Source organism: Poecile atricapillus, chromosome Z, assembly GCF_030490865.1.
Source record: "Poecile atricapillus isolate bPoeAtr1 chromosome Z, bPoeAtr1.hap1, whole genome shotgun sequence".
Lineage (NCBI taxonomy): Eukaryota > Metazoa > Chordata > Aves > Passeriformes > Paridae > Poecile > Poecile atricapillus.
The window spans coordinates 28112415-28131618 of NC_081289.1; the positions used below are offsets into that span (position 1 = coordinate 28112415).

Sequence of the window (19204 nt, forward strand, 5' to 3'; positions counted from 1 at the left end):
AGTTAATCTCTTCCAGCTGCATCTGAGTGCTGCTGAATAAGATAGTGAGCACTTCCTCTTTTCCTCCCACATATCCCAGAGGATGATTTTTTTTTTAAAACACAAATTTCTAGGGACAACTAAAAGCTCTTAACTATTCAGTGTCTTTAACTTAGCATGCCCTACTCAGTCTGAACAAAAAGAGTGCCTGGGATTCCAGACAAAGCGTGGAAAATCTGATTAAGAGGCCATTCTTTGATCAATTAGAGGTAGCTGCAAGCACTCTTGTGATGCACCACAAGCAGCATGACTCTCTGTATACCTCACATTACAAGATTAGCAAGATAATCTTTTCTGAATAGTGCTCACTGAGAGTTTCAGTTCTCCTAAGAAGGGGAAGAAGATGTTCCACAGAAGCTGCTTATTTTCAACCAACATGAAGATCTGGCTGAAGAAAAGGAAGGAAAGAGGGGAATATATGGGGAAAATGTTTCCATTGCTATTTTTCTAAGAAAATAAATACATACCTCTTCAGCTTCACTAAAATTTCCCATTGCAGCTTTGGCTTGGGCATAGTTGAAGTTAAAAGTGTCATTGTTGTAGAAGTAACTCTGAAAAATATTGACAAACCCCAAATAAATACAACAGAAAAACCTTCTTCCATGATAAAACAACATTAAAAATACATCCCCCTCACCCCAATCTGAGACAGACCATATAAAGAAGACAATGGGAAGGAAAAAGAAAATCCCACATTAGGAACATACGGTATTTATAAACAGTGGGCAGAAAAATTATGGACTAGCTTTTCCATCCTACATTTGTGACTACAAACACTGCTGAAACATTCCACAGTATTAACTCTGAGAGATCTGGAAAATGTTCCAAGCTCAAAATTGCAGTGGCAGCTTTTGTGGGTATAATTTTCACTTGGAGCATGTGAAGACATGCTGTGCTGCCATGGTCTCTTTCACTTCCCAAGCATATTTCACTACTAGGGTGGGTAAATAGGCAGTTGACTTCCTTGAGTCTTAAAGGCAATGAACAGTTTGTTTTTCCAAGACTTGTCAAGGTTTGTTAAGAGATCCTGTGCATCTGGTTATGTGATGGATGCTAATTTGACAAAATGGATCTCATGATGGAGGTGGAGCCACAGTACTGGGCTTTAGCAGGCAGCACACCAGGTAATAGGACTTCTTTAAGCAAGCCTTGCCTACAAGTGCCCTTCTCTCTAGTTGAAACGCAACACTGAGTTTTTCTCTCCCATAACCCTAGATATGACACATCTGGTTTAGGACGCATCAGACTGAACTAGCTGTATCTTTACTGAAAAGCTACATGGGTCAAAGAAGGAAATGTAACTCAAGGTACAGGTTAGGCTGATATTTGGGGTTGACCTGATCCAGTCAGACTGAAGTATAACTCAAATGACCAAAAGTCAGCTGTGCTCTACATTCAGCACTGCTCTACACTGCTGGACCAGTAGAGCTGGCAGCAATACCAGATGCAAGCATGAATGTGATTGAGGATCCCTGCCCAGCAGCAGTGCAGTACTTAGGAGAGAGCAATAGAAAATAGGTGGTTTATCCAATATAGTTACTGCAAGAAAGCCTCCCTGTGTGCATAACAGCAAGGTGTAGGGAAGAAGAAATGTTTTTCCTTATACAACATTTATAAAGGAAACAGAACTTGTGTAGGAAGATCGAACGTTTGGTTTTTTTCCCTCTTTAGAGTGAGGAGGAGGTAAAAAGCTAAATGAAGCAAGGCACAAATCCTTTTCCCAGTATTATCTTCTTTCATGATGTAGGGACACTGAAGAACCTCTTCCTCTCACTGTCACAGGCAGCCTACAAATGGTACTGATTTAGTCCAGCTGCATACATCAAGCTAGTGCCTTGAAAGGAAAGGTGAGGGATTGCCACTGTTTGCCAAATGTCCAGGTTTCACCCTAACAGTCTATGGTAGCATGCACAAGCCAGCAAATACAGAAAGCTGTGTGACAGCATGAGGATGAACCAATTGGGCTGAACCTTAAGCTCAGTTTGTGAAAACATTTCAGTGCCCTTACAGTGAACTAATGGGTTTCACCATACAGGGATTAGGATACTTTAGTGCATTCTTTCTCAATAGTAGTTTCATGTGAACCAGCACAAGTCCCAGGTTAAGCAAAGTTGGTGAGCCAGATGCTAGTTTTACTGTGTGAATGCTTTCTTTTGTTCAGGTAGACCCCATTGTATCTTTTAATTAAAATGGAGAAAAAACTCCATTTTGAGGTTGGTCAACAACCAAACTCAAAAAATGTGCCATCCTGTCCTGGCCATATAAGTGTTAGAGACCAGACCTACTTCAAAACCAAAACCAGGAGAAATGAACAAGTGCTGCTGATGAAAGAACACATTCACAGCAGCTCTTCACAGCAGCTAGTTTCTTTCTTTCTTTCTTTTTCTTTTTAAAGTGACATTATATGTACTGGATGTTTACTCTCTTGTGGTCTTTTTAGAGGTCTTCAATGTTTTCATAAAACCAACTGTCCTCCGAGTGATGTCCATTTCAATGAGATGCTCAGATATCCAGCTTAAAAATGAAGAATTCCCATTGTGGCCACAACTCAGTGGAGCCTGAATCAGGTTGTTTTTTACTCAGTTAATCCCTGACAGTGTTATAATGTCACCCTCGGGGCTGCTGGCAATACTTTTATAGTAAAGTGTCCTCTGAGACTTTCTTATGCCTAAAGCAGTTTTAATTGATCATAGATGAAAGTGGTGCTTCCTAAGAGAATACCAAGCAAATAATCTTCATAGAGGGCAGACCCATTTTAAGAGCTGCAGAGATTCTACTGAAGTTTATTCCTGTGAATAAAAAACCAAGGGTAAATCCATGTACATCTTGCCTGTAACATGGTACAGAAAGAATAAGTTTTGCATCCCTATAGTGAAGGGAAATGACTTAAGTAAATCTGAGCATGGCTAGTCTCAGATGAAAAATTATGAGAATGATCAATTGCTTCAAAAGGAACAAGCAAGAAAAGTTGTAGTAGGCAGTAAATTTTTGTCCCATGTACCTTGGAGGTGGTTTGTAATGACATTTAACTTTGACCTTTTTGGGTTACACCTAGTGGTTTAAGAACCTTTTCAAGGAAATGGAAAGAGCTAAGCATATCTGTGGAGTATTTAATTGCACTATAAATGTAAGAAATATACAGAATTAATTATCTGGAAATTACCACCCATACCCATTGGCAATAAATGAGACCAGATGACCAGTTCTAACTAGAAATCCAACTTTTAGACGGCTCAAGTAAGGCAAAGCAATTCTTACTGTTAATTCCCCTTTCTTCAATTACACAAATACTCCAGTTTGGAGTGGTGGTGGTGTATCTCTTCATTCCACTACACTGGAGCCATTCCAGTGGCTAAAGCCACTGGGATTTCTTCAAAGGTCTCCTTCCAAAGTTTTATGGCTTCACCATTTTTCACTCAGCAGCTACTTTTGGGCACCATTACAACCACAGGTTTTTCTTTAGATCTCATACTCATAACATTGTAGTTATACTCATCTTGTGTACCTCCCAATTCTTTTAATAATTTAAGATTCTCATTCCTCTTCCTGCCAAGCAGAGTTGTTTCAACTCTATTTTCAAACCAGTGAAACAAGACTGCAGTAATTTAATCCATAATCACACTCCAGCCTCCCTCTTTCCTCACATCTGACTTTAACTGTGTATCTGTAAGTTATACCCATTCTATCCACTGATCTGATAATGCTGCATGATGTTGACTTCAAGCTTCTCTTATTTTGAAAAATGAAACATTGTCTGCAGGATACTCAGATAACTTCTGAAAAAATAACAATCCTAATTTACTGCTTTGGTAATTCTGCCCTATTTTAGTCCTTCCGTGACTGCTTTCTCTGTAAAATGTAAATGTTATTCCTTTTAGAGTCCTTCATGTCCTATCTTCCTTACATGCTCTTGTTTACTAAAATGTTGTCCCCGTTAACCAGTTATTACCATTATTAACCAGTGACAATAATCTCCATCACTCACTTGATAAGTCTTAAGAAAACATTTGGGTTTTTTTCCTCCATGCTGCTCACCCCATAAATATACACTTTTTAAAAAATTGTCTTCCTTTAATTATGCTTCTTATCTTCTGTGATGCCACCAGAAAGCCTGATAATGGTTATATTAAAAGTGTGATGAGTCCATCATGCCCACCATGCTGCATGGTACTACTTTCTAAATTGCTTCTTTACATTTTAATCCATTTACTGTACTGACCACTTATGTCCCACTATCACTCCTGTATTTTATTTTTACTGTTTTGTTTTTGTATCTTTTTATGTTTCCATTGTGTCATTGTGTCTCACATAGTACAGTGTAAAAGTAGTGATTCCATACATTACAGAACTGTCAATACTAAATAATAATACTAACCTTGATTGAGTTGAGGTAAATTAGGACATTAGGAAATTGTCTAAGAAGAAAGAAGCAGGAGGACATACACTGTCTCCCTGGAATGGTATCTAAAATTCAAAAGAGAAATGCAAAATTTGTGGAATTTAAAAACACATGGTTATGGAAATCACTGCCAAGACTACTGGCACCTATGAAAGCAGCTAGTTTCTAAAAATAGTGTAGCTTGCCTTTTCAGGCAAAGGACCATACTAGAGGTTAGGGAAAAAAAATTAGTTCATCTTGTCAGCTCTCTCTACAGCATCCAGTAATTTTTGCAAGACTTTGTTCAACAGCAAACTCTACAGACACACATAACAATTTTACCTAAAAAGCCTTTTCCGTGACACAGTTTTCATAGGATAATTTTACCATGAATTATTCTTACTCTTAGGAAATGACACTTTATACAAAGCCTGAGTTTGCTATTCTTACAGCATTAGCCTTCTTTCTTCAAAATTATCCTTTTATCCTGATTATCCTGGACAAAGCAACTCTACATATTTTAATTTTAGTTTGAGTAAGAGAGTAAACTTGATACACTGAAAATATTGCTATACAAAAGAATTAATACAGGAAGAGGTAAAATACTCAGTGATATCAGACAGTATGGAAATTAATGTCCATGCATTTGGAATTACCACACTGCTCACAAGAGGTGAAGCCATAAATAACTTCGACATATCAGTTCGAATGAGTGTCACTAAACTTTGCTACTATACATGTCATCATAAACTTTGTTGCAACCATATGATGCTGTCACCTACTCTGACATTGCAAGCTGTGTTACTGAAAACTATCTCAAAGCTTTTTTAAAGATTCTGAAGTAAGTTTACTAGGAGTAACTTTTGTTAGAGCCAGCTAGCAGACATGGATGAACTGAGGCAGCAGCTGAGAAGGCCTAAATGGACGTGATACCAAACCACTACTATTCCACTACATTAAGTGATCGTAAGAGAGGATGGTGCTCTGTGCAGTTTGGAAAGGTGACAAGAGATAAGATCCTAAGGCTACCAATATCTCTGAGGTGATCTGCTCCTGGCTATTGGTTACCATCAATCCATCCATACCAAAAAATTAAAATACCTTTTCTGTATTGAGGAATTTCATGTAACAAAAGACCAATATTTTGACTCCATACTACCACACAAAATTGAGCGTTCAACTGGAAAATTGTATATTCTCCTTTAAATATGGTAGGCAGTAATTATTCTTGGAAAGCACTACATAAGATGTCAAAATACGTTTCAAAGGAAAGCAAAATACTCTTATTTCTTTTATTTTAGTACTAGGAGATACTGATCTTGGATGTCCTGTCATTTCCAGATAGAGACAATCAATCCTTATCTATGTCTGAACCACACCATTCAGTTCTTCAACTTCAGAAGATTATTTGGTTTTCATGGAGTGTTCACTTGGAAGCAGAAACTGGTCTGTATACTTATCTATCCTTTTTTACATGCAGGCGTAGTTTTCATGACAAATATAAGCCTTTACTGCACAATAACAGAGAGTTTTATAAAAAAGAGCCAAAAAACACTGATTAATGAGACTACAGATAACTCAAAAATGCCCCTTTCTTCTGAAATTTGATTTCTGAAGTTCATAAAATCACAACTTATTTTCAACAAAATTTAAAAAATGCAAAACATGCAAAGAAGACTTAAAACTGAGGATGCATTTTTAGTAAAAAATGAATCACAGTAACAAAATATTAGAAACACAATATTCCCATAAATTATTGGAGTGTTTCTAAATGTTAGTTGTCTAAATTTTGGCAGAAAGTTTTATTATCCCAGCACACCATCCCCCATATATTTTACTGAAAGGTTCCTTTAAAAAAATCAAACAAGTGAAACATCTGTATATCTCATACAACTCAGCAATGAACACTACCTAGTGACAGAAAACCTAGAATTTTCTATTGCACTCCATGTGGCTTATGCAGAAAGTGGAAAAATTTGTCATTTGAAAAAATTACTTACGTTGACCTAAGAGAACCTCAAAGACTGCATGAAGTTCAGAAGAAATGCTTAATTCCTCTCACCCAACATCAAATATGCCTGAGTTGGTCCTAAAAGAGGACTACTGAAAACAAATGGGGTGCTCTTTTTCATTATGCTTGCAGTGGTTTTGGGTAGTTTGTAAGACTTATGCTAAGCACCAGAAACCCTGCTTTTAATTGGAATGTTAATTTGTTTTCACTGATGTTCCTCTTGCTCCATTTTCTCCTTAAAAGAAATCTGTTTAATTTCCCACCCAGGTGAGACCCCAGGAGAAGAGAATGAGAACTAACTATAGAAATCTACTTACATCCTCCTTTGTAATGTCTGTTCCATTTCATGTCATTAGGATTAAGAATTTTTATCAAGCTTAAAAAAACTCCAAGCTGCTCTTCAGGTGTTATTTATTGCTGCTAGAGAATCAATGTTGACTCCTACACTCTAAGTGCTTCTTGGATATTTTTTAGTTTTTGTTTTGTCTGTCCCCTGTTAAAGTGCACAACATCCAACATGAGATAAAATGTATACATTTAATGGAAATGACTTGCACATTAACTCACACATTTACTCCATGTTCCTTGAACCTCCAAGGTAGAGATCTAATTAAAAAAACTAAAGGGCTTAATTGATGACTACAAATAACTTTACAAATAAATGACACTGTATTCTTCCTAAACTCCTGTTGCTGCTCTTCTTAATGCAGTCAATAGGATTTCTACAGTTAACAAAAGCAAGTCAGAAAAAATATTCCACATCTTCAGTCTAATCCATTATTTTTTGATAACCCACATTAAAATAAGAAGCCTTGTTCATTTTTGCAGTTTAACCCCAGCTGGCAACTAAGTACCTCTCAGCTGCTTGTTCACTCTACCCTCTTCCCCACTAAAAAAAAAACCTAAAAACTTGTGGGCTGAGATAAGAATGGTTTGATGATTGAAATAAAATATTATTAGTAATAATAACAGTGATAATAGTAGTGAAAAGGGGAGAAAGAGAGAGAGGAATAAAACTCAGGAGAAACAAATGATCCAGAATACAATTGCTCACCAACTACCCATGCCCAGCCCCTCCCCAAACCACAGTAAGCCCCTCCCAGCCAACTTCCCCCAGTTCATGTACTGGGCATGGTGTTCCATGGTATGAAATTACCCTTCAGCTCATTCAGATCAGCTGTCCTGGCCATGCTCCCTCCCAACTTTTCGTGCAGCTCCGCACTGGCAGAGCATGGGAAACTGTAAAGTCCTTGACTTTGCAACAACTAAAACATCACTGTATTATCAACATTATTCTCATACTACATTCAAAATGCATCACTGTACTGTTCTCTAAGAAGAAATTTAACTCTATCCCAGGCAAAACTGTGACACAGGCCCAGCTGTAAGCAAAGACACAGCAAAGGATTTCCTCACTCTGACAAACAACAACTTATTTCTGTATTATAAATCTGCAAAGCAGCTAAGCAACTTGATAAAGACCTTGAAGATCCTTGGAAGGACTAGTTGGATGGGAAGTGCTGAAGCATGACGTACACGCTTGAACAGCATGGCCAGCTACTTAGGAAAAGCCCAAGTATACAAACAGCAAGAACTCTGTTCTCCATTCTAAATACAGGAAAACAAATGACCACAAGTAATCAACAGAGTGGCTAATATGCTAGGTTACCTAAGAACATAAAAACTATTATATTGGATCCAATGTTTGTCTAGTTCAGAGTTTGCTGGGTAAGAATATACAGCTATAGAAAGAAAATATTCTGATTTCACATATAATACATACTGTAGTATGTAATGGCACTTCTGCTGAAGTTTATCCCAGCTGTCAACAATGTGCACTAAGGACTTCTTAATCATTGCTGAAAAATTTGGGTTAAACAGCCAATGGACGTTTTATCTGCAACATCTTTTATACATTCTGGTTCTCACAAGTCTTCCTATCAAATAAGTTGTGTTATGTAAAAAGTAATTAATGCTGTTTAATTGTCATGAGTGATAATTTGTCAATGCTCTTTGATTTTTGTGTTGTATAGTAAATAATCCTTTTCTATTCCTCCTTGTCATGAAGTTCCTTTACTTTTAAGAAAGTTAAAGTTGCTAGGGTCTCCTGGGAGTCTTTTCTCCTGACCAATTATCGGTCATTGCTGAGAACTGACAGCAGTTTTAGCCATTGAAAAGTAGAATCAACTTGTGAACCCCACCTTAAAGTGTACACCCAGAAGTCTGTAGTGGTTTTTTGTTTTCTTGACTGTGAAGGGTGGCGGAGCTCCGGCTGGCCTCCGGTTCTCTGCCCAGGCCATGCGGCTGGGCGGGGGCCGGGCCGGGCCTGCCGCGTCTCTCGTCTCCCGGCCGGGAGATGAGGCTTGCCCCGGGCCAGGTCGGGCTGGGCCGGGCTCGGCCCGATCTCTGGTTCAGCTAGAGGGTTTGCTGTAACTACATTCACTAGAAAACTGCTGAGTGAAAAAGGAAAAGAGCTCTAAGCCTGCTGCAAGCAGAGACGGAGACCACGCTCTAAAGCAGCTATGAAGAACTTTCCATCGCAGACGGCTCCAGCTCCTGTTCAGCAGAAATCACCGAACTATCTACAAAAGCTTAGGCAAGATTTTAACTCTTTCTTATCCAGATGAAACTTGCGGATTAATCTTTTCATCCAGAGAGAAAAGGAGAGTAATCAACATGAAAAGAAACTTTATAAACTACTAGTGGCAAGAAAGAAAAGAGACTTCAAGAAAGGTAGAGAATTAAGGAGATGCTTTAATTAAGCTGAAATATCTTTCTGTTAAAACTATGGAGATGGACAATAGAGTCCTGAAAAAAACTCCTTTAATTCATAATAGAGTATGGAGAGGAATAAGGTGTTCAAAGTGTAAATTTGAGTAAAAAGTGAAGTAATTGTGGTATAGTGAAGTGCTGAGAGATTTGAAGCCTTGAGAGGCAATGAGAAAACTGTTTCTTAGTGAAGCTCACAGAAGCAGATGAAGAATACTTTTTTGCCTTTGACTAACTTATCCTTAAAAATGCTATCTTCAAACTCATGACCCATAACACATTTCAGAGTGATGTGGAATGGGAGGTGTGGGCTTTAATAACAGTAGCTCTGAGCAGCTGATATCAGAGAAACTAAAAACTATAACAAAAATAGTTTTCTTGTGACAAACTCCATAAATTAACAGAAAGGAACTTCTGTTTCTCTACAGAAACTGAGGAAAAGACTATAAGAAAATTAGAACTGTTTAAACCATCAAAATTATAAAGTTTTTGTCTCTGTTGTCATGTGAACGAAAGAATAGTGAGCAGTGAGAAATGAAAAGGTTTTTCTAAAAGTTTATTCTGGTGTTCTTATTCTTGTAGTTTGTCAATAAACTTTTCTTTATTCCTTTTAAGTTTTATACCTGGTTTGCTCTTATTTTAATCCATATCTCACAGCAAGAAATAAATAATTCTTTTTTCCCCTTTTTGTTAATTACTGGTTCAAAACCACGACACTCCTTTTCTTGTCATTTATGATGGACATCATTAAACTCGGTCATCATTTTTCAGCCCATGTATTCTGCTTTATTTAATCTCTCCTTTTCTCCTACTTCAAGACTCTATCCCCTGTCTTTGATGATCTTTGCTGTATTTATTGTATCCTTTCTTGATAAACCATTTTTTTAAAGAAATGTAAGAACCAGAACTGTAGACAGTATTCCAGGAAAAGAATTGCATCTGTATACGACATAGTAATTATTTTTTTCTCTTTCCTCATCAATTCTTAAGATCCTCTTCAACTTTTCCAATAATTTTGCTAAATTTAATTTGCACATTATTACCCAGTCTTATACAGTCTTTCACATCTTTCATCATTATGGAAGCTTTTATTTGTACTACTATGGGTAATTTTGTGCCATTGGCAAACCTAGTCATGTCATTATTTGTCTCCTATAGCTCATTAATTATGAATACAAGCCCTTTCTTTAGAGAAACAAAAGGTTCTTTCAAGTGTTCAAATCAGGTGCATTTTATCCTTTTCACTGCTATTTCTCTGTAAATTTTCTGCTAGAAATTAGAAGGGTTATTATGTAGCTTCTCTTCTTAGGATTAGTACTGTGGACATTTTTTGAGGTATTTGCTAACATGTGGATTTTGAGTTTGATTATGCTCAGATGACTGTAGTAGAATTGTAATTTCATCATAAAATTTTATCTCAGGTGCTATTCAATTCAATATTGGTCCAGAGTTGCCTGTTCACTTGTGTTTTCTATAAGAAAGATAGAAACAAAAAGTTCATGCTGTTTATTATGCCATGTAATTGCATTTATTAGGTCAATATGGGCAGAACAGAAGTCTCCAACTATTATCTATCTTTCTATATAAAATCTGTAACCTGTTTAATATGCCACTCACAGTTCCTATCTAGGCTAGCTGGTGAATAATTTGGCTTCAATAGGATGAGTTGCCTATCTAAACATATAATTGAAAACAATATAATTTTACTAATTGATAAAGAAAATATATTTATTTTGAGAGTTTTCAAAATATTTAGAATCATTTTTCCACTGGAATCATCTATTTATCTATATTTATGTATCTTTACTTATATACAATCTATGTTTATTTAATGTACAATCCCTATTGTACATTAAATAGAAACAATATCCTACATGTTACCTTCCTCCTATCACATAGAAAAATTATTATCGTTTTTAGCTTCTCTTTCAAAATCAGGCATTTCACTTCATCCAACATTTAAAAAAACATATAATATTTGTATAAAACACATACTTGGGCTTCATTTGTTTGTTTTTTTGTTATATCCTACCTAAATATAACTGTTTGCCTCTTCTATTTCCTATCTACAGTTTGTTGACCTCCATCTGTTTTTGTTAAACAAAACCCCTCACACTATTTTACCTTTAAAGGAATTACCCTGAACTGTGTGCTCTCCCCTATGGCAGTTTCCTCCCACAAACTTTGAAGAAGATGACAAAGCAGTTCTTACGTGGAAATACCAGAGGGTAAGACACTTGCAGTACTGATGTTTCCTTTTACCTCTGATTGGAACCAATTCTTCCCATAGGCTCATTTTTTTAAGGTAATCCACTTTCCTAATTGTACTACATTTCTGTTGCCATTCCCCCTGCCCCAGCCATTGAAAGGTTGAAGTCTCAGCCTATGTATCTTTATTTTGCATATGAGTTTAAAAATATTTCGCAGTAAAATTCAGATTTTTTGCTTTCTAACAATTTCAGTTTTGGGCTGTATCTTCACATGAAATCATCTCCCTGAATATCTTTTCCCTGACTATCTCTGTATTATTTTTATCCATGTGTGCCCTGGTCACTTGTCACATCTGCATGAGTTCTATAGGCATTAAGATGTTCCCACTAACCGAGCTCTCCAGTGCTATAGCTCATATTCTTTCTTCCTGTTTTCTGGGATCCCAACTCTAAAGGGATTGCTTCAATGTGAAAGCAATGAGTTAGGGAAATTTCATCTATGGAACCACTTCCATCCTTCCAATGTGAAATTCTCTGATAGTACCAATAGTATCGGGGCTCCAAGGGGAACAGAATAGAATGGCTCAACTGTATTTCTGAAACTTTCATGAGTGATACCACTCTGTCTCTGGAGCTCCTTCTCTTTAGTCACCATGGACACAGGAGATAGCATTCTGTGTCTGAAGACCATGAGCTGTCTGCCCATAAACATGCACAAGCTACCCCCCATGAAGAAACAATACTAAGTGACAATTCCTACAAAGGAAACTGGCAAGCCCCATTTAATTTGAATTCCCATGTTACAACTACTGACTTTTTTTATTTGGGATTTTTTGTTTTGGCAAAGAGAAGGGAAGAACTTGGTTTGGTCTATTATTAAGTAAAACTAAATATTGAAAATATACTGATTTTGGGGCAAGATGGTGGGTGGGCTGTAATGCCTTTTTTTTCCTCTCTTAGTCAAGCAAGAAATTAGTCCCAGAGCTTCCATTTCTCCCTGTAACCAAAGTCCTCAGTTTCAGGGCATGCTCCATGCTAGGACTCTATGTACTTGACAGGCTTTGATTAGTGGTCCTAGATTTGTACTTGTGTATCTCTGCCTGTGAGGTTTCAGCCACTCACTTCATCTAATTAATTAGGCTGTTGTCATATGTTTCTCTAATGGGGATTATTAAGCAAAGGCAAGCTGCCACAGCCTCTCTCATTTCCAGATGAAATCATATAGTAAGTCATTTGGTATCAAGACTTCTAATTTAAACTTGAAAATTTGTTTTAGACTACAATTTAGACATTCTGAAACTCATCCTATGGAAACAAAATGCCTAGCAATATTCTTGCTAACAGTCAGCAGTTAGAGACAGATATGATGGTATACACTTGGATATTTTAAGATGGCTTACTTAATGGAAAAAGAACATTTCAAACATACCACATTCACTGGCTGATTCCCCCACCAACTGGAAGAACTGTTGAGCAATTTTCAGATGATCTCTCTGGAAGAAGAATAAAAAATAAATCCAAGATGAGTTACAGGGGTGATGCTACAATACACAGTGAAAATAATGCTCTGAGGAACACCTGGAGAGGAACTAACAGATAAAACAGAGCTGAAGCAAAAACAGAAAAGGTAAATGTGCCACTCTATGTGCCTAGATAAAGAAGAACACTGTACAAAGCAAACGGAGATTTTGGAAGCAGGATAGAGAAATCAAATTCATCTTGATTTACTATCAAGACCACCAACAGAAATTTGCATTTCACTCATTCTGGAATGATTATTGTACAGAAGGAGGTTAAGAAACTCAGAAATCCTGCAATCTAAATAAGAAACGACTGCCTCTTTCACTCCATTCCAGTTTCTACAGCTATGTTCACATTGTATTGTTGGAGAAGCTGGAGAACCTCACAGGCATTACTCACCGAGCCCATTTCTTGTCCAAGCGCTGCATTTACCACCCCTTTGAGGATGTACTCCTGGAAAAAAGAAAAAAAGTTAAAAGGGATCAGAGAAGACATGGTGAAGATTTCAGAAGACACATAAAAGCCTATGTGTACATTATTTTCTTTATTAATTCAACTCCATCACAACTGACTTTAGTAGGTAGCTGGTTACTGTGGTGGTGCTTAAACACAGTATTAATTTATTCCCCCAAAATACATTTTACTTGCTAGGTAGTCACTGCTACTAAATATGTTAGATGCAGAGGGGTATAGTGTTTTCTGCTAAGTTTTACAGTCAAAGACAATGCACCAAGAGGAATATGGTAACATACTTTCATGCCCTCTTCAACATCATATCACCAAGAAGTGCACTATTGTTATATTAAAGCACAGATCCCCTTTCAAATCTGCACATAGGTTAACCATAACCAGTGACATTGTTGCTGCAAAATTCATGGTGTTTCTCATCAGGACAAATATGTCAAGAGGTTTGTGCTCTGTGGCCATGTTACTCTAGTGAAATTAGGAACAGAAGTTGAGTAGCCTGTAATCTCTAGTATGAGAAAGTACAGTTTAATTCTTCTCTGAACAAATTTTTCTCAGCATGTAACAGACTCTTTTGTCTTACCCAAATCTTATAACTAAGAGTTATATATATAAACCTATTTTAGTAGGTACTCCTGATAAACCAGGACAGCTCTGTCACAGACGAAAACACAGAAGAAGAGAGATCTTTCAAGAGACTAACAACAGAATGTACAAAAGGAATCTGAGAGCACTAGCCAGGATAGTAAGTAATCGTTTCAGCACATAAACTGTGTTACAGATACCTAATTATTATCCTACAGGCATTGAGACAAAGAAGAAATTTGAGAAGTACTTAAGGAGGTTTTAGAAGTAGTTTTGCAAGTCTTAGCAGGGAGTTCCTTTCAAGTGGGAGTGAGAAGTGGAAAAAAAGAAAGCACGAAGATTCTAATTCCAAAATGTGATCAAGAATTATTAACCAAGTATATTGAGACAACAAAGGCTACAAAAGGACCAACAGCTGCAGAAAACTTTTCAAGTAAGTTTGCTATACTGAAAAATGTGAGAAGTGTAAAGCAACATCAGAAGACACTCCTCACTCCTCAGCACAGAATCACCGGATCTGTGTTTTTGAGGTTTTCCTTTTCCCTCCCTCTCTCCCTCCTTCCCTCCCTCTCTCCATCTTACAGAGACTCATGAAAGGTCTCTTTTATGCCCAGCTATGTGACCTTTGGAAAATAAACAGCAAAGAGGAATAAATCAGAGACTAAAGATGCTGGAACTGCCACAGAAGAAAATTACAGTAGCAGCCAAGGGACACTGCAGTTTTCACTCATGGCAGACAAAGTGTGATGGGATTAGAAAATACTATTTATTAAAACTGTTTAATTTAGCTCAGTTTAATTGAAATGGCTTCAGGACAAACTATATGAGCATCTGAGCTAGGAAATCACCACAAGGCAGACAACCGGCTATAGCTGTAAGGGGGCTTTTCCCTATACAGTAATGGTCCACTTCCCAAAAGCAAGGCTGCATACAACAGAGCTGTATTCTTTGTTGAACCCAGGTGGTACAGTAAGAAACAGCTTAAGTAATCATATATGCCCATATGCAATACTTTATGCACGCACATTAAATTAATTGTTGAGGAAGGTATGAAAATACATGAGTTTTAAGAATGGGAATGGGGCAAGCTGTCTTCAGGATACCAGTTTTGTATGTGGTAGGTTTCATACCAGTTTGTAACCTCTGTCTTTATGTGCCATGTCATCATTTTCCAATTACCTGTGGAGCTGTAGGTTCCAGGTCCTTAATCAGGTTATAAGCCTCCTGCACATCATCTGAAATGCCAGACATCAGAATACATGACAATCCATAGTATGCTGTATTAGAACAAGTCACTCATCCTATACAATATTCCCCAATAGTCATAGACTAAGAAATAAACCATTTAGACAGGAGGAGAAAGGTAACTATAAATCACTGTGAATTTCTGTATAATGGTGATAGTTTTCTAGAACTCAAATAACAAACTCAGAGTGAGTAATAGCTTCTTATTTACTACAGTTTTCCTAGCAGAGATTGTTTGGCCCCTTTGTTCATAATCCAGTGGATGCCTTCTTAACAGCACAAAGTCAAAATAATAAATCCATCATCTTCACATATTTTGTTTTCTCATATTTATTTAGCTCTCAAAGAGACTAGGGTAACATGATGCTGTAGGGAAACTTCATCTTTTCCTTAGCAATATTTCAGCATCTGCCCAGCAGACCCTAATTAACAAGGAAAAAGCACTACTAGTATAGAAGTTTAAATGTGGCATTTGAAATCTATAAACAATTTCCTTTCCACACAATAATTATATAAACTGAATAGATCCTAAACTTTACCTAAATGAAAAAAGATGTTGGCACTATGGTTGGCTTTGTAAACCAACCTAGTGAACATCCTCTGTTACTGGCAATATTTTGTTAGTACAGATTATACTAATTGTCCACACAAATAAGCCTTACCAAACAAAAGTTGTTTTCACTAGAACATACAATCCATGTAGGCACTTAAGGCAATATACACTGGAGCTGCCAGGCTTCTGCCCATCACCTCTGCTTTCTTACCTATTCCCTAGAAAAGTTGCATGGTAAGACAGCACAGTGTACTAGCTAAAAGTCATTACCTTTGTTTTTCTTTTTTCTTCTTCTTTTCTTTCTGATATTTTTGGCTCGTTCAGACCACCACCACCACCACAAAAAAAAATGACAGTAACCCTTATTTTTATCAACACAGTGTAGACCATCAACACAGAACTATTCTCTTGCGGCTCCAACAGAAGCAAATCTCATGGGAGCAGATTTCAGCAGGATACCAACAGACCTCAAACCCTGTTAGAAATCACTACCCTGAAGAGTTGAAACAAGGGAGTGCATGTTTGTGCTTCAGTCATTCCAGTTCAGAGGATATATTATCACAAGCCTACGTTTATCAGAGACCTTTTAAGTTTTAGTCATAAGAAGTAAGAATTTTTCACTTTCCTAGCCAATGCTGCTTACCCTAGCAAGACTTAAAAATGGAAACTAAGCCAAACCAGAAGAGAGGTTTTAGTCTGAATTCTCCTGGACCTTCTTTGTCAGTATGTAAGTCATTTGTCTATCACAGTGAAGAACAGAACCTAACTAATGAAAATTACTGCAAGGTTAACAACATACGAGTAAACAAGACTGATTTTTAACTGATGCATGGGATGCACTTTGTTTCCATGTAAGTAGAACTTAATTTGAAATGTATGTTATTATCAACAATATTATTGTGCAAGATAATTGGTAGTGGTACCAATATTGCCTATAGTGACACTGGCAAAAATAATACTGGACAGAAGAAAGGTGGCTGGGGACAGCAGACATGGATTTACCAATGCCAGAATGTACTCATTAATTCAAGGTATGACTGGTTGTGTGAATAAGGGGATAATGGTTGATGCTGTACACCCTGACTTTAGCAATGTCTTTGACATGGTCTCTCATACAAACTTAAAAGATAGGACTGGCAAAGTAAGACTATAAGGGCATGGAAAACTGCCTGAACTACCACTACCAAAGGACAGTGATCAGTCGTACAAAATCCAACAGGTGGCTCTTTACTAATCGAATGCCCCAGGGACTAAAACTGTAGAATAACTTGTTTTTACTAATGATCCACATGATAGCATAGAGTACTCTGAGCAAGTCTGCAAATGATAAAAGATTGTAAACTATGGAGGCTAGCTTTGGAGCAGGCTGTAGGCCCATGGCCTGCCAGCCCTGCCTGAGAAGCTAGCCTGGGAAATTCATGGGAGGATTCAAAACAATCCTCAAAGACACAAAACAGCCTGCAGGTGCTGTTTTCTGATTCCCGTGTTTTCCTTGCAGGAGAAGGTCAGGGGGTGGTAAACCCCACTGACCAATGATGGTAATGTAGTACTTTACTAACCAATAAGAGTTTCCTTTCTGTACTTTCGACGAACTAGTATATATAACATGGCTGTAACAATAAACTAGAGATTCTCTCCCCTTCTGACTCCTTTGAGAGTCCACGTCGTTCTTTCCGCCGTTCCTAATTAGAACGACAGTAAACAAAGCTCCCTATATTGAGAAGCAGCTCAGTAGGCTGAAAAAATGGGCTAAAAGAAATCTGATGAAGTTCAATGGAGGCAAAATGCAAGTCTTGCATCTTGCTTGGTTTGAAACATGCCTGAGCAAGTCAGGTGTGGAGCTGACTGGCTAAAAGGCAACCTGGCAGACAGTGCAGCCTTGCAGCAAAGGAGGCCAACTGCAAACTGGATCATATTAGCATAAATGGAGCCATTGCGGTAAGGGAAGGGATTCTTTATTTGGCAGTTGTGAGGTTGCACATGAATACTGTGTTCAGATTTGGAATCCTACCATAAACACTGGAGTGAGCTCAACTGAGGGCTCCCAAGGCAGGAAGATGGCTGAGATAAAACGGAGAGAACTGAGTTTGCTTAGCTTTCAGAGGAGAAAGGATGTCAGGGGAGATCTTATCACCGTCTACAATTAACTGATAGGAGGGTACAGAGTATATGGAAACAGGTTCCACAGAGTGAGAGAAAGGCAGTGGACTCAAAATAGAACAGAGGAAGTTCTGACTGGATGCTTGTCTGGACACGGCTTTAAGCAAACTGATCTAATTGGACCTGCCTTGAATCACACAGCCAATCAACCCACTGTTGAATAAAAGAACACAATGGGAGAATAGGAATAGCTCTGAAAAACTCAGATACAGTTCAAAGAAGCTGGCAAACACAGGAGAGATACAAGCAGAAAATCCTTACCAGCTGATTCTGGCTACCTATCTGCATTCTTTAGGAATTGTAAAGTAGATTTTAATGAAATATCTTGTTCACAGTCACTTTGGTCCATATTTTGTTTGTGCTGTATTTACAGAAATGGTTGTCCTTGCCTTTTCAGGACATATGCCTACCGTTCTCACATACTCAGACAGAAGATAGGTCCCCTCTCTAGAAACAAATAAACACTACCATCCTCAAAGCCATTTCCTGCAACCCAAGAACCTCCTATACTCTGCTGAAGTAGGCTTCTTTTAAGTGCACAGTATTAAAGCCCTTCTCTGCAAGCCATCAGAACTTTTACTTCACTGTTTTACAGAGGAACAGAAAGTGAAATAAATTACATTTTACTGCAAAGGAAAAAAAGCATTGAATAAGTTGAGATAAGATGAATTAATGTCATCCCTGAAGCTATGAAAGAGCCAGAGGAAGGTGTATTTACCTTGCTGGAGATGGTAAATCACAAGATTCAATCTTGCCTCAGGAATAACATCAACCAGAGGAGGTAGGACTTGCAAAGCCCCTTCTCCTCCTCGGAAAACCACCTGCAGAGAAAAGTAGCATATTGATAATCATGTATCAGAATCTTTTCTATGATAAGTTAATTCAAGGAAATTAATCCTTAAATTCCTACATAAACAGTAGGAAAAGGTCAGTGGCTCTGGCATTAGCTTAATTCCTGCTTTAATATAGCTATAGAATTATACAGTGTGACACTTGTTACTCTGAAGAATATAAGTATTTAATCCATACATAAACATTAACTTATTTCAGCTTTTAGCATTTCAAAAGAGTGATACATTATATAGCAAAGATTTAAAAGAACAACAAAGTCTGAGTGAAGGGAACACATACAAAACTATATACTGCTTATGATGTTTTTATATGAAAAAAATTAGGCTAACAACTCGACATTCATTTAGAATGACACAGGATCCTAAAATGATCAGGAGCAGGCAATTATACTTCAGTTTCACATGACAATTCCTCCA

General features: G+C 37.5%; 1 protein-coding gene across 2 annotated transcripts in view; it reads right to left on the reverse strand.

Annotated features, from left to right (window-relative positions):
* The window catches only part of LOC131592586 (intraflagellar transport protein 56), a 48588-nt gene that overhangs the window by 8801 nt on the left and 20583 nt on the right, over window positions 1-19204 (reverse strand). For both annotated transcript variants that reach the window (XM_058864183.1, XM_058864182.1), the window contains 6 exons: window positions 18655-18757; window positions 15158-15213; window positions 13328-13381; window positions 12837-12900; window positions 4415-4503; window positions 507-590 (listed from right to left, as the gene is read on the reverse strand). In XM_058864183.1, the coding sequence (XP_058720166.1) occupies window positions 507-590; window positions 4415-4503; window positions 12837-12900; window positions 13328-13381; window positions 15158-15213; window positions 18655-18757 (450 nt within the window). The remainder of the gene's footprint in view (window positions 1-506; window positions 591-4414; window positions 4504-12836; window positions 12901-13327; window positions 13382-15157; window positions 15214-18654; window positions 18758-19204) is intronic.